The sequence below is a fragment of the Solea solea genome, chromosome 7 (assembly GCF_958295425.1).
Source record: "Solea solea chromosome 7, fSolSol10.1, whole genome shotgun sequence".
NCBI classification, from domain to species: Eukaryota; Metazoa; Chordata; class Actinopteri; order Pleuronectiformes; family Soleidae; genus Solea; species Solea solea.
The window spans coordinates 12,889,697-12,905,224 of NC_081140.1; the positions used below are offsets into that span (position 1 = coordinate 12,889,697).

Here is a 15,528-nt window from a genome sequence, read left to right on the forward strand (position 1 = left end):
CCTCTGTGTGTGTGTGCATATGTGTGTGCGTGTGTGTGTGGACATTACCACAGAGTTGCAGAATGTTGCGGTCCAGCTCGCAGTAGTCCTGCTCTGAGACGTTGAGATGCAGCAGTGCATTGTGGGACTGTATGGGTGAGGGGCTGAGGGGAGGCCGCTGGTACGACGTCTGAACCGCCTGCACGGCCTGAACGCGCACACACGCCACTGAGGCCTGTGATGTCACACAGAAACACACACACTTGTAAGCAGCAAAGACAGTTGCCAATGACAACGAAATACTGAAATAAACACCAACAGTGCCCCTAATGAGGTTGTGCTCATGTGATCACACTAGTGCCATTAAAGCGCATTCATATTTGACACCTCATGCAGCTGCATTTTTTAAAATATTTTTTCCTTTGGCTGACGTTTGACCACAAATGCGACACAGGAGAAGAAGCCACTGTGCACCTCCACAGCTACACTGGCCTAAGATTAAAGCAAACAATTATGGAGTCATAGGCAAAAAATCTCACTCTCACTTAAAAGTTGACCGAATAGAGGAGTTTTAAATTAACGAGAGATAACCCTGTAATACTTTTATTCAATAAATATTACTATTTTTTTTGTGGCTGTGTGATTGTGTGAAATAGAAAGAGGATGTCATGGTTCTTACACGGAACCAATGGACCACAGCTTCAGTATTAAGATAAAAAAAGAGGTGATTAATCTTGTTTAATCTATACTCTTTTGCAATTGATTATTTATTTGTAAGTGAGTTACAGCCCTATAATAAATTACACTCTACAGAAATTAAATTAAAAAATTATTTATTACAAATTACATTTATTAATGTACGTAAATAGTCCTTATTCAGTTTTAACACATAATTGTACATACATTTAGATTACAACTTGTATTTTGTAAATGTTCTTGCTGTTTGTGTAAACTCATGTTGTGTACTCTGATCATAGACCATCTTTGTGTTAAGATCTGTTTGTGATGGTTGTATGCTGATGTGGTGGTTACATAAAGAGAAGCTCTTCATGTAAGTCAGCTCTCGTAGCCAAGACAGACAGAGTAAAAAGGAGAAAAAAGGAAGCTCACATGTTTTTCCAGCACGTTGAGATGCAGTTCATCCTGATCAGAGAGTAGATTACAGCCAATCTGCAACACACACACACACACACTTGTCAGTACATGAGCTTGACTCTTGCTGCCTGTTGTAGTGTCCATAAAGATTCATTAATTGAATCCAATTTTTTTTTTTAATTTAAACCGGAGGCCATGACAGGATCACTTCTTAATCGTGGTGTAAGTTTAGTATTTTATCCTTGAAAACAAGGTCTCACCAGCAAGACGGCGATGGCCTTGTCATGGTCCTGGTTCAAGATAGGAATCACAACAGCTGAAAGAGATAAGAAAGAAAGAAACATTATGATAAAACATACTTGGGTTTGTTTGTTTTTTTCCATGTCCTTGTTGTGTAGAACCATGAGCAGTGACTAAGCAACGAATGAGAAATGAATGCAGTGTCCTTGCATAAAACAGTTTATTCTTTATTTCTTTTCTTTCATTTTCATCCATTTGCTGTCCTCATCGACGTGGGGCTGAAATCAACAGCAGATCCTTGAAGCCAAAATAAGTTTGACAATAAGGCTCCGTTGTGCTTGTTCGGAGAGCCCTGTAAACAAGCACAACTACGGTACGAAACCAACTCTTATTGCTGCACCATTGTTGACTGTTCAGTGTATTTATTGATCCTCTGAGTGCAGAGCGGTCAGGCATAAGTACTATTTGTACTTTCAAATGTCTCTATGATTGCATCCCTCAGGGGTAGTCTATCATTTCTAGCCTTAAGATGAAAACAGAAATGTTAATTTCAACAGGAATATACAATCTATTCATTCTCCTCCATTTCAGGTCTTAGAGGTTTTTTTTTCTTCTCATAGATTTATCATATTTCAAGGCTTTTTTGTTGCCCACACAGCTCCAATACCTCATCCACTGCAATCATCATCTCTTGTTCACTACTGTGTTTTATAATCCTTTTCGCTCGTTTTCCTCCTTCCAGGTTCTCACATCTCTCTGAACACACACACACAGGCATACACACACACACACACACGCACAAACCTAATCACCCACACTGAAATTCACCCACGCCTAATCCTAATCCTGACCCTAACTTTAACCTTACCCTGACCTCAGCCTAACTTTAAAACATGTCTTCACCATAAATTGTAGTCATTTACGTTACGGGGACTTGATTTTTGTCCCCAGAAGGAAGACAAGTCCACATAGTGTGACTTTGTAAACAGATTTAGGTCCCCACAACAGCCCTACACTAACACACATACAGTTAAAAAAGCACACACACACTAACACACACACACACACCTCGTTTGTGCACTGCTAACGGTGCCGCAAGGCAGATTCTGTATTTCTCTGGCAGCTCAGATGGAGGAAGGCCGGCACACTGACATCGCTTCAGCTGGTCTGCAATACTCCTAAAACAGACAGATACAGGTTGAGTTTGACGCAGGTTGTAAGGAAGACCATTAGCTACAGCACATTGGTCAGCATGAGGAACAGAGTGAGACAGTCTGTCAGACACTGCGGAGACAAACAGGAAAAGGGGATTTGGACGACAACCTCGGCAAATGGAAAACAAATCACCATCATTACAAAAGCAGACACGGTGTGTTCATTGATACTAACAACACAAAAAAGAACGTATGAATGGCCCTATTATTCACCGTGACACCATATGAAATCAATACAGACGTTTGTGTGCATGTGTGTGTGCGAGTGTTGGCCAGGTGTGATGACAGCAAAGGTGTAAGTCTATGTTTTTGTTATATCTGATACAGGGTGAAGCATTCTTATGCTAAAATGTGACACAAGGTTTGACTGCTGCCAGAGGCACACACTTTTACACACACACACGCGCGCACACACGCGCAGCATACTCGACTAAACACACACACAGTGAGACATGAGTATGTAAATAAATAACAAAAACACACACACACAACACTCTGCAGTAATGCCACAGTGTCTGTGTCTGTGTTGTGCTTTGATTTACAGAACTTATTTCACGTCACTGAGGAAATGTTGACCATTTTCTCTGTAGTTTTGCAGATGGCAGAGCTTTTTTGGTCCATACGCTTGCGTGCTGATACATTTAAAAGTACACAACTTAACTCTGCATGCACAATTAAGTGCGTTGCTAGAACAAAACACTGTGTGTAAAACCTTAGCGTAGGGGCTGCACACGTCTGTGTGACTGACTGGGTATTAGCATGTTGTGTTTCACTCAATGAATAAGTGATTGTAGCTGTATTAAAGTGTGTCAGGCCATTTGGTCAATAATAAATGTTTTTTATGTAATTATAATACATTTTTTAAAAGTGCACAATCATATGAATGTACAGTATGAAGTGTAGTCGTTTATATCAGCAGGTGGGTGAACTCTACACAGCCACCATGTTTGTTGAATGGTGTTGCTAAATGAAGGTTACAGGTTCCCCCAACACATTTGGAAGAGACGGGTGAGGGATATTCAGCTGCAACATGCCGCTTCACCACTAAATGTTGCACAATGTTACGCACAAAAAAATCTGGCCTCAAACATTCTGATAAGCCCACAGTGAAAATGCCGAGTTTCATCTGCCAATAATCTGATAAAACAATTAAAAGGCAAGCGTAAAGGAAATCAAAAACCAGGGATTGAACAGTTGTGCAACCGCGTTGCGTTTCTCTGTGTTGTGGAACTTGGGCTGAGTGTCAGCCTATGGCTTGTTAGGCATAGACATTTCTGTGTGTAGTCTAGAGGGTAAACAATCATAAAAATGTTTGTGCATTATTGACATGGCCTTCTGCTGCTCACACGGGCTCAATGTGTATATGTGTGTGTTTGTATTTGACTCTGCATGTTTGCCCAGGTCTTGATAACAATCTTATATAAGCAGGTGAACTGGAGGAGAAAGTAACATAGTGCCCTATAGCTCTTTTAATATCCCCACTACTGCAAGCCTTGATATGTGTTTGTGTGCAAATATACAGTATGTGTGTGTGTGTGTACGCTTGTGGTCTTGTGTCTTGTGTCCTTGCGTGTTTGTTTGGGCAAAGGCGAGCTTGTGCGTATAGATCACATGTTTGTGTGGCACTGAGGTGATGGAAAAAAGGGATGTTGTCTGACAAACAGACAGTTTCATCAATAATGAAGTGTCGGTTATCGTCTGCTCCTGGGCAGCCAGTGCAGTAGAACACGGGGTTATAGAGCTACAGAGTGCACTTAAGAGAGAAGAGGATCGCCATGTCTCACTGAGGGACCCCGAGCACTGTCACCTCCACAATTAGCCCTACAATGCTTCCATGAGGAGAGGGAATGAGGCCAGAGAGCAAGAGAAGCACTGGGGCTGTAGGGAGAGTAGAAATACCGAAACATGACCAGCTTAGTGCTTTATTAGTCTTTGGGGAGCGAGCAGGCTGAGGGAAAAAAAAGGACAAAGAAAGGAAGTGAGGTGGGAAGGTGGAATAGCAGATGACAACACAGGGAAAGAACTTGTCACGTGCATGGGGGGGTTAAAAGAAAATGGGAGGATTAGAGAGGAGGACCACACAAAGAGGGTCTACACTGTTGCCTAATGATGACATCTCACTCTGTGACATTTCTGCCTCTGAATTTCTGGTATACATTTGGGCTAAGCAGCTCATAATCATTCAGGTGACACCTGCTTTTCACACAGAGAGAAAAGAGCCAAGTCTGCTTCCCCCTCCTCATCTCACCCTTGCTCTTTTGCCTCTCGGGGTATTGCCGCCCGCAGCAGTGTTGTAGCAAATCAGCGCACTGCGGTGATCCACCGAGACAGACATCTGCTGCTTACCGCATGGAGATGCACACACACAAACAGCACACACCTGATCTTTCCCTCCTGTGGCAGTTCGTGTAGTGGGTCGTCACAACGCAGCCTCGAGTCTCCCTCCAGCATGTAGACACATACACACTCCTAGAATAAAACACACACACACACACACACACACACACACACACACACACACATTTATGTGCACATTCATTTGTGATATTAATCAGATTATAGTTAATTTAATGAGTGATTAGCCTCATCTGTTTACAACAAGGCTTGAGTGCTTGTTCCTCGTCTTATGTCAAGAAAGAGGCATTAAGCTCTGCTGCACTAAGAAGTGACACGAGGCTTATTTATGTGAGGTAATAAGTCGAGAAAATCTCAATTATGTCCAACTATTTGTGGAAAACTGATTCAAATACCGTGCTGGATAGCAGCTCCTGTATGCTGTCTCGAAGGGCCACTCGCAGCGAGCGAGCGTCAACAACCGCCGCCAGCCGCAGCAAAGCATCCTGGGGAGGGAAACAAACACAGGCCCCGATGTCTGTTTGGTTGTTTATTGATGATCTCAATGTGCGGCTCCAAAAAACCTGAAGTCCTGCTGATTATTTTCTGTTCCTCTTTGTTTTTGTGTTTAGTGGGTATAAGGTTTGTGTTGCAAGTCTTTCCCTGATATTTGGCTTGGCGGGCGACAAAGGTCTCTGAAACAATATTTGGACTGTGTCATACGGTAATCACACAGCAAGCTGTGTCTGTTGGAGATACAAGTGAGGCACAGGAAAATGAACTGCACTCAGTCATTGTCAGGGATTATTGGAGTTAGTTTGCTCTTTGTTTCATCTCTATACTCTGTACTATATTTGCACTGTTTGGTGAGCAAGAAGAAGCAGATTACTGACGTCAGCATGTAGGTTCCACTGGGGTCACATAAATTAAATTATTATTAATTATTTAACAGTTTCTTCAAGGATGTTTCCACTGACGATTGGATAGCACCATTTGACCTAGAGAGAAGTAGACGTAGTAAAAAAATATGGTGTTATCTTAATGAGCAGTCTGCCAGTGATCAGTCTTATCAAGTTAAGAAAAACACTTCCTTTTATCTGTGTTGACTTTCATAAATCATCTTTTCACAAGCATGAAGGAAGTGACCCTTCTTCGGTTTGTTGTCTAACCATATCTAAAGGAAAAAGTTTATACCTTTTCTTTAAGATAAGGGAAATAGCCTGCCATCACATAGATTGGTGAGGCATGATGGAACGATAGTGATAAGGTTGTGAAAAGTTGCACTATAAAGAAACTATAAAAGGAGGAGTCCAGCTGCAGCCAGAGGGCATACCTGCCAAACTGTCAGTTTTGGAAGAAAGAAAATTGCTAAGTTCATTTCTGCTGTTGGAAATTTGTAAAAGGTGGGGCGTTACATCACCGCTGACGAACACTGTGTTTGGAAGCAGTTTAGAGAGATGGAGGAACAGGAAAAACTGTTGATCTGAGATATGTTTTAAGGTCATACAAGATCGCGTTAGCGCCTCGAGGTTTCTCGTCTTCCATGTTAAAAATATACAACCAGAAGGCATTCGGAGCTGCAGCGTCTCACTGCCACAACTTTACAAGCCCTCGAAGCATCCCATGTGAATGCTGTAAAATTGTACGAGAATATTTCCACTGTGTGCAGTCTATTTAAATCCCGACCAGATTCAGTTATCACCATTGCATTATGATTACGTAAAACCTCAGATTGAAGAGGCATCTCAGCGGGAGTTTAAAAATCTGATCAAAGCATAGGAAAACACTAGAAGAGGTTTAAGATTCTGCAGCTTATAAAATATAAACTGGATAGAAGATGACGATGTTTGAAAAATTGCCTGTGACATCCAGATCATCTTCTTACTGTTGTTCCAACAAAGCTGCTAGTTACTCAGCGGAGCCGGAAGGAAGATCATTTTGTTCTTTCCCTAAGAATCTAATACCATAAGGGTCTGCATGCTGAGCCTGCTGGGTGTGGGGGGGGTTCATTGTTCCACGGAGGGTGTCCCATCTGCCACCCTCTCTTTTTTCGTTTGTCTTGTCCTCAACTTTTTGTTGTCTCCCCACTCCTTTATGTTCAGTTCAGTCTAGAGAAGAAGAACAAATGGGGAAGGAGGATGGTGTTGTGTGGGGAGGTGTGTGGTGGTCATGTGTGTGGGGTCAAGGAGTGAAGGAGGAGAGGAGTGGAAAAGGGAAGAGATGGAGAAAGAGTGAAGGGCTGTCATGCCTGAGCACTCAGTGTTGGTTATTACATATGATTAGATGTGATTAAATGAGATTAAGTTTGATCACTCAATCAGTCTGCCAGAGTGATGTTGTTATGAAGCTGGAGCTCTGCCAGTGTGTGTGTGTGTGTAAGAGAGAGAAATCATTTGAGTGTGTCACATCATAGATCTTGAAATGCTTGTACAAATCCAAATAAATAATATTTGATAGAAAGTGAATGTGAATAACAGACACCTTCCTTTCCCGAGTTTATCAAGGATATAGTTGATATAGTCGAAGCCTGCTGTCCTTTTCCTTGTGCACGTGCATTACCACCAATAAGATGTAAATGCCAAACGCTCTCTTGTGACCTTTCACAATCATTTATTGCCATACACCTCAAACCAGCTGACATATTAATTATTTGACTTCACAAACGCATGCACACATGCAACCATGTACACACGCACAGACTGAACAGGTCCTGAAAGTTTCAGTGAAAAGAGTGCATGATTTTATGATTTTCTTTTGACTGAAAGCCTAAACCCCACTTAATGAAATTGCATTTTAATGTGATTGGATGGATTTTTTTTTTAACAGCATTAGCTTGAATTTCTCTTCAACAGCCGCCAGATTAAAACTCCAATGTCTCTCTGTTTTCAGGACGACAAATAAACAATGTATTTTATCTACAGGGTTTTAAACTGAACCTCACCAGGGAAACGTAATCCTTCAAATGTTCCCAAAGTGAAGCATGACAGTGAGTCTCGAAATTTTGAATGAAAACAGTGACATGATTTCATTACTCTAGCACAGTCTGTTTCCCTCTTAGATCTGAATTGATTTGAAAATGCCGTCACAGAGACACATGTTTTTAATATTATGGGATACATCCTCACTGATCACAGAAACACTACAATCACAACATCAAGACAGGGCAACATGAAGGTCCATTAAGATAATTGTACTCTCATTATTTTGTTATTTAATTATTTTTGATTTCATTCATTACTGTCATTCACAATATGTTACAATAATGCACTGAATATTCTATTGTCCTACTTAAAATGTTACATTTCAGTTAATGTCAAACTAGTTGATGTTTAGTGATTTTAAGGCCTGTTTTTCTTTCAAACGTCCCTTCAAAGCCCTTCAAATTTCACCTTGATCTCCAGGTTTTTCCAGCCCACATCATCACTAAATGTAAAGAATAAAGGTTTGTTTAAATAGTTTCAAATAAAAATCCTTTGTTATTTACATGTATAAACTAGGATCTTGCTTTATAGAATCCACCATCTCGCGTCATCATATTTCTACAGCATCCTTAATGGACGTGCACTTTGTGTTTGGAAGTGGAAGCTTAATATTCAGATGAAGAAGAAAGGTTTCACATGTACAAACCTGATGCATAAACCAACAAAGAAGAAGGACAGAATGGCACAGAGAGAGTGGGAGAATAGAGAGAGTGCTTTCATCCTTTATGGTATGCAAAGGCCACCGTAGTTTGCAGCCCAGTGAATGTATGAGTCACTTGTTCTGATACACTGGACCTTATAGACGGCATATATACGAACAAAGAGGACACAAACCACATCCAGTACATGTGTAGTATCCTCATTTTACGTTCTAGTGTGATTGGTTTGTACATCCTGCAAGTTAGGAAAAGCGCACATACAGCATGATATGTAAATTAAGAGGATAAAATATTGAACACGAAAATGCTGAAGGTAAAAAAACAGCAAAACAGCAAAAAAAAAAAAATCACCCTTTGATTCCACCGTTTCCCTGAACTACAGCAGTCATAAATCAGAGTTAAGAGAGAGAAGAGGAGACGTGGAGCACAAATCCACTGAGCTCACTGAGAAGTTTAATTAAGTCTACATGGACAGAGCTGTGGCTGGCAGGATGAAGCCAAACCATCTCTGTTCAATGTCGAGATCATTTTCTACTAAACTAGGCCAGATAATGTATGTACATCTTTTCAGGTTTAGGGTTATTATAGCCTGCTTTGGCCTCGTTCTATTGTATAACAAATACAGTGTTCCTGTTACCACCGAATACACATTTTTATATGATGAAATACTTCAGCATGATTAAAAAATATATATTTATCACATCTACTTGCTGTGCTTTACTCAACTCTTGCACTCACTGTGTCTTTGTCGTCTAATGGTGAAAGCGTAATTGCATAAATAGTTATAGAGTAGTATTTGTTGATGCAGGGTCTCGTCTCTGAGGGGCTCTTCATATGAATTTAGAAGCAGCAGCAGCAGTGTAAGTTTCAGCAGGAGGCAGATTTGAGCCCCTGTGGAGCACAGTGGTGAGACGTAGATTATGTGTGATGTAAAAAGCAGGAAAAATTGTACTGAAAATGAGAAAATAAAATGAGGAGGAGGGTCGTGTAGTGAGACAGCAGCACAAACCCATATGAGGAGAATGGGGCCTTGATTTTGGCCTTGCTATCATCATCACAGGCAATTTGACTTCCTGCTGTTTTTATATTTGATTTTTGATTAAAAAAAAAAACCTCAAACTAAAATTCTTCATTTTCAAGGATTGCAGACAATCGTTGATTTGAGCATCATGACCATGGAACTGAAATGAAGGCGGAAGACAAGCAACTGAAAAATTACAATAATTGAAAAATATATTGGATCCAAGTTGTCATGGAGATGCATCCATAAAAAGAAACATTTCAGTTTTACTTAAGGAAAAGGATTCCCTGTTTTCATTTCTGCTCCCATTTGAGCATCATTGGAGATCAGCTGTAATTTGACATTTTTGGTTGATGGACCAAAATGACTGGTGATTATTTAGATCAGACATTGATCAGCCGATGTGACATGCATGAACTGTTGGTCCTCCAATGACTATCAGAATAAAGTCCCACACCACAGTTTCTTTCTAAACTGTAACCATCATTAAAGTTAATTTCTTTCTGCTGAGCCTTGTCCTCCACCATCAATAAATATCAGCCCCTTTGCCACGTGAAAAAGAATTCTTTTCAAATATGCATAAGCACGTTTTGTACAGTGCACGTAATGGGAGGATGACCGTGGTTGGATACCAATCAGATCTTGATATGGACACTGGAGACGCATGTTAATACCAGGTGTAAAAGGCATGTGGTGAAGTGCTATCTGACCACTATCTGATCACAGAAAACACATTCTAATACCAGGTGCAAAGGGGGGTTTAGAGCTGTTGCTCTGTCGCCTTTCAATTCAATTTCAATTAAATTCAAATGGATTGGAAACATACACTGCAAAAGCAAGTGTAAAAAATAAAAAATAAAACTAAATTGTGTGCTGAAATATTAGAAAGACACATAGTGACAAAGTGAAAACAAGATAAGTGTATAAAAAAATAAAGGGCAATAGAATAATATATATATGTATGTACATATATATACACACACACACATATATATACATATACATATATACATATACATATATATATATATACATATATATACTGTAATGGCATATTACATGCACATAGACGTTTCTTCAGGTCACACAAGGTTCAGTGGATAGTTGTTTCTTGGGTCACACGAGGTGTAGCGGGCAATTATGAGTTTCCCGTTTTATCTCAAGGTCCCTGTCCTCCCTAGAAACTCCCTGGTCTCTATTGATATCTGCTCGTTCTCACAACACCTTATTGGCATCATATCAGACAACTACTCTATCTGACGAATATCCTGTTTCTTTCTTTCTCACGTACACATATTGCTGAAGACAAGTTTATATACGCCTTGTTTCTCTCTGCTCAGTGTTGTTCACTTTGCAGACTCTTCGACTCTGTAAACTGTGCTCCTCTGGTTGCAACTCAGATTAAATCAACTTGCTTGTATTCATCCGACTCAGTTCTCGTGCTTCATCTCACTCACAAAAGTTCCCATAACAATACATATACATTTATATATGTAATGCTATCAGAATAAAAATATTGCTGTTTTATGACCAAATATATCCCCGCATGGGTGACTCGGCATGTTTTTTTTTTTTGGCTTTTGCATTAGGGACAGTACCTGGTCATAGGAAAAAAGTGAGTCATGAGCAAGATGTCTGACACAAGAATCAAGCCAAACAATCAGTTAAAACTGATTCTACTGACTCAGGACATCGAAAACAACTGCTTTACAAGCGACTAGTTTGTGTGTTTCTGTCACGCACATCACAAAGTCACCACAGTTTCATACAGTCGCCCCACGTTTAGGAGGTACTATGGAAAACCATACCAAACCGTGCAGAGTCGAGCCGTGCCGCGACCACACCCCCTTTTGGCATTTTTCAAATTAGGCTTTGGGCAGAGTTAACTGCAGAAGAGGAGGTTTAGTTACAGTTAAATTGATATCTATTTGTATCTGTTTCCAGAATTAACCTCAAATTACTCAGTGTTTGATTGCACTCATAGACATATTGCCAGTAGCTCATTAACTTGAGTATCAGATATTAGATTAGCCAGCAAGCTGAATAATATTTTTCTTTTTTTTAAATTGGCCTAGTATAGCTCATAGACTCAGCCAGGGTGGATTAGTTTAAGGAGCTAATAGGAGCCTTTAGGCTAACTCCCATATCTGCTGTATTGTTCACAGACTTGTCTAATGCCATGAATCAAGTCAATCTGCATTTCAAGAGGTTCGACCTTGGTCTCACAGCCGAAAGAGGGTGAAGGTTAATGGCATACCACTTGCAGATGATATAAAGCATCCTCTGTCATGCTTATAGATTTTTATGCAAAACCAACCATTTGCATGCTCTGGCAAACCCTTCAGTGCTTTTCAGCAAATCACTAGCTCGCTCACTGCTTTACAAGCTGTAGTGAATGTTGGAGACATCCACAGGGACACACTGTTGACTCTCTGCCATTTGACTAAAGTGAATTACTGGTGATGATTGATTTTTACCAGTCATCTGTCAGAGAGATGAGAGTTGAGACAAACCAAATGTGTTGTGTCCTTTTGAGAAAGAGAAAGGGAGAGGCAAGGACACACACACACACACAAACACACACACACACACACACACATGCAGTGTGATCAGAGGGAGTCTGGTAGCGTTGCAGTGGGTCCTGGCTGTTATTCCAACAGAGCTGGGTCTCCAGTAGCATCACTAACAAACTGGAGACACATGCACTGTAGAATACAGCCAAGCCATGAGGTCTGTCCCCGCCGAGTGTACACACAGACACACACAGACACACACAAACATGTACAGCTATATTTCCTGTAATGAATTATAAATCAAAGATAGCTAAATTGAAATGAAAGGATGGAATCATTGACATTATTTCTGAAAATCAATGGAGACAAATTTAGCGGGGTTGACATCTTCGATTTTCTCAAACACAATTAAATAACTGGCGGTATAAAACAATAAAGTGCTGCTGCCATGGTGATGACAATGTTGACCCACAGTATTACTGCGTGGAGAACAGAGGTAACAGGTGTTTCACGCTGCTGCTGCTGCTGCTGCTGCTGCGTGTTTGTGCACTTTTATATGTTACCGCTTTAGGACCTTTCGTCAGGACCAAGACCTGGTTACATTTAGGGCTGAGATTTGAATAAAAGTAAGGAAACAAGAGATATAGTTTCTATATGTTTGTATGTGAGCAAACTCATTCATCCATTTACATCTAACCTGTCCTTTGTGGCGACTTCTTCGATACAGAATATGAATAATTCATGTCACCTTTTGGTGGAGTTATTTAGATGTCATGTGTTAATGAAAGCCCGTGGCTCATATGAGCTAATCTATAAGAAATCCACCAGGATTGATTTGGATCAGACGCTGTAAAATCTAACAGTAATGAACATTATCCATTTCTACTCTCAGTAAGTCTACGGCAGTTTTATTTATTTATTTATTTATTTATTCACCCCCCCCATCTCCAGAGACAACAGCCGGCAGCTGTTCTCATCAATACTCTATTTTAATTAAAGAAGAAAATGAATGAAAGAATAGAAGAAAAAAAAAACACACCAGCAGATCTATAATCTGATTGAGAGTGTTCCCTCTGAAAGCTGTCTTATTATTGAATCCCTAATTAAATCAAATTACACGTTTGCCTCTTTATCTTTTTAGCATTTTTATAATGTATGATAACACATAGAAATACACATTAGGTTGTGCAATTACTCCTCAGTATACATGTTTCTATTGGTACTGCCAGAGTGAAACCTATAGCTGCAAAACATGAAAAAACATGTGAATTACACTACATGAAGTTTTTTAGTGAGGCTATCAGTGTTAATGTGTTTTTTGCAATGAGATTGAGGGCCAAACATCATGCTTTTTTATTTATTCACCTTAGTCATTTGTAGGTATTTTGTCCCTTTGAAGCACCCTTACTTGTTGCCGCAGCCAAGTACATCGGACTGCAGCTACTTTGTGTTACTCAATTTTCTATTGTAATGTGTGTACATTTTGTGCATTCACAAAGCTTGAAATCAACTTCATCAAGTGTCTTTCTTTGCATTAACTTTACTTTTTGCTTTAAATTGTTAATACGGTTACGAATTGCAAAATAATGTGTGAGAAAAATGCCATTATATCATTTCACTATGTGCTAGACAACTGCTGAGAGGCAAGCAACAGATTAATCGCAGCTTCGTCAGCATAATTAACAGCGAGATTATTTATTATTTAATTCCTCAAACGAAGCAAATACAAAGACATTCCTTCAATAACACCGATCATAGTACATGACAGGATTACATGATCACACAGACTTTAAGGTGCCACCTGAATGTTTTTTACTGTTATTATCCACTTCTCACATACTGTTAAGTAAGAATATTTTAGCTTTTTTATAGTTGACATTTTGTGTAATATCCCAGCCTTAGACCAGCATTAGCTCCTGTCAGAGAGTGGGCAGTGATGCAGTAAAATGCTAAGCACCTTGTCTAATTTAAATGTCTCCGATTGCCATCAGTTCTCACCGATGGGTCGGCCTCCTTTCAAATGTCAATGACTGCCAATCAGGGCTGTCTAAATATCATGGCCGCTGAAAAACGACCATTATGAAAAAACAACAGCAAATGTGCTGTGTATGATAGCACCAGAGCTAACTTTTGCCTCTCTTTCCTGCAGCACTGCAGTGGAGAGCTATTCAAAGCGGTGGGCAGGAGAAAGGGGAGGCTGATGGAAGAGCACCTGAGGAAAAAGATTACTTCTTTTTTTTCCATTCACACAATCTCTGACAGGGAGGCCATAATAATGGTCTCCATTCCTTATCCTCACTCTCCTTCTCATTTGTTATCAACTTGTTGCTCATCTGTGGCAGATTCACAATTTTCATCTTTGATTCCCTAATGTTTTACATCGTCTCCCCCACTCCCCCTCTCTTTGTCACCTGTCCATTCCTCCGTTTGTCACTTCATCTCATGATGTCAGTCTTTCATTCTTTCTTTGTTGCCGTTGCAGGTGTTTGACAGTTACACTGTCGTCATATGGCTGTTGTTCTATTTTAATCTGACTCTTCTGTTCAGGAACAAACACCCACATGCTCTCACCAGCCTCCTGGCTCCATTTCACTCTCTATACACTCAGTGTTTCTCTTCTACTGTTCCTACCATGCTATCTATCTATCTATCTATCTATCTATCTATCTATCTATCTATCTATCAGAGCTGCAACTAACGACTATTTTCATAATCGATGAATCTGTCGATTATTTTTCACGATTAATCTGGTCCATAAAATATTAGAAAACATTAAAAAAGGTTGATCAGTGTTTGTCAAACCTGGAAACGATGATGTCCTCATGTCTTGCTTTGTCCACAAACCAAAGTTATTAACTTTTAATGATTTATTTGTTATATGGAGCAAAGAAATTAAGAAAATATTCACATTAAAGGAGCTAAAACAATCAGAAATCTTGTTTTAATCATGAAAAAAGCTTCAAACCGATTAATCTTATCTTATCTATCGATCTATCTTCAGTTGGATAATATGAAAAAAATTTACTTGCTTACACAACTGTTGCTGCCAAGGAAACTGCAGGCGTAGTAGACAACGAAATCGCCATGGATACAATTATCACAGTTGCCATGTGGTTCACAATGAGTCACTTGCTAATGTCACCATGCACACCCCTGTGGCTCTCAAGGCATTTTGCCTTCCAAACCCTGGCTCCACTGGCAGATGTGTGTTTCCTCCAGCTTGCATAAGTCAGATCCACCCAGTGACCAATCACTGGAATCACCCGTGTTTGAAAATAGGAGCAAAAAAAAAAGAAAAAGTAAACGTCAGAGTCGCACTCTGTAGCCGTGTTATGTAACATCACTCGCAGGGAGATTCAGGGCTTCAAAGCCACTAGAAGCCACCCATGGCATTCATCTGGCAACAAGTTAAAGAGTCTCTTCTGAGTCTGCATTTAAACGTGAAATGGGGGTGATTAGATAGATTACTTTGAAATAACAGACCTTGTGTAA

At 40.0% G+C, this 15,528-nt stretch overlaps 1 protein-coding gene across 2 annotated transcripts in view; it reads right to left on the minus strand.

Annotated features, from left to right (window-relative positions):
- LOC131462359 (cGMP-dependent 3',5'-cyclic phosphodiesterase) overlaps positions 1–15,528 on the minus strand; it is a 144,269-nt gene that overhangs the window by 20,509 nt on the left and 108,232 nt on the right. For both annotated transcript variants that reach the window (XM_058633481.1, XM_058633480.1), the window contains exons 3-8: positions 5,279–5,368; positions 4,909–4,997; positions 2,383–2,492; positions 1,335–1,390; positions 1,090–1,149; positions 49–214 (exon numbers count right to left, since the gene is read on the minus strand). In XM_058633481.1, the coding sequence (XP_058489464.1) occupies positions 49–214; positions 1,090–1,149; positions 1,335–1,390; positions 2,383–2,492; positions 4,909–4,997; positions 5,279–5,368 (571 nt within the window). The remainder of the gene's footprint in view (positions 1–48; positions 215–1,089; positions 1,150–1,334; positions 1,391–2,382; positions 2,493–4,908; positions 4,998–5,278; positions 5,369–15,528) is intronic.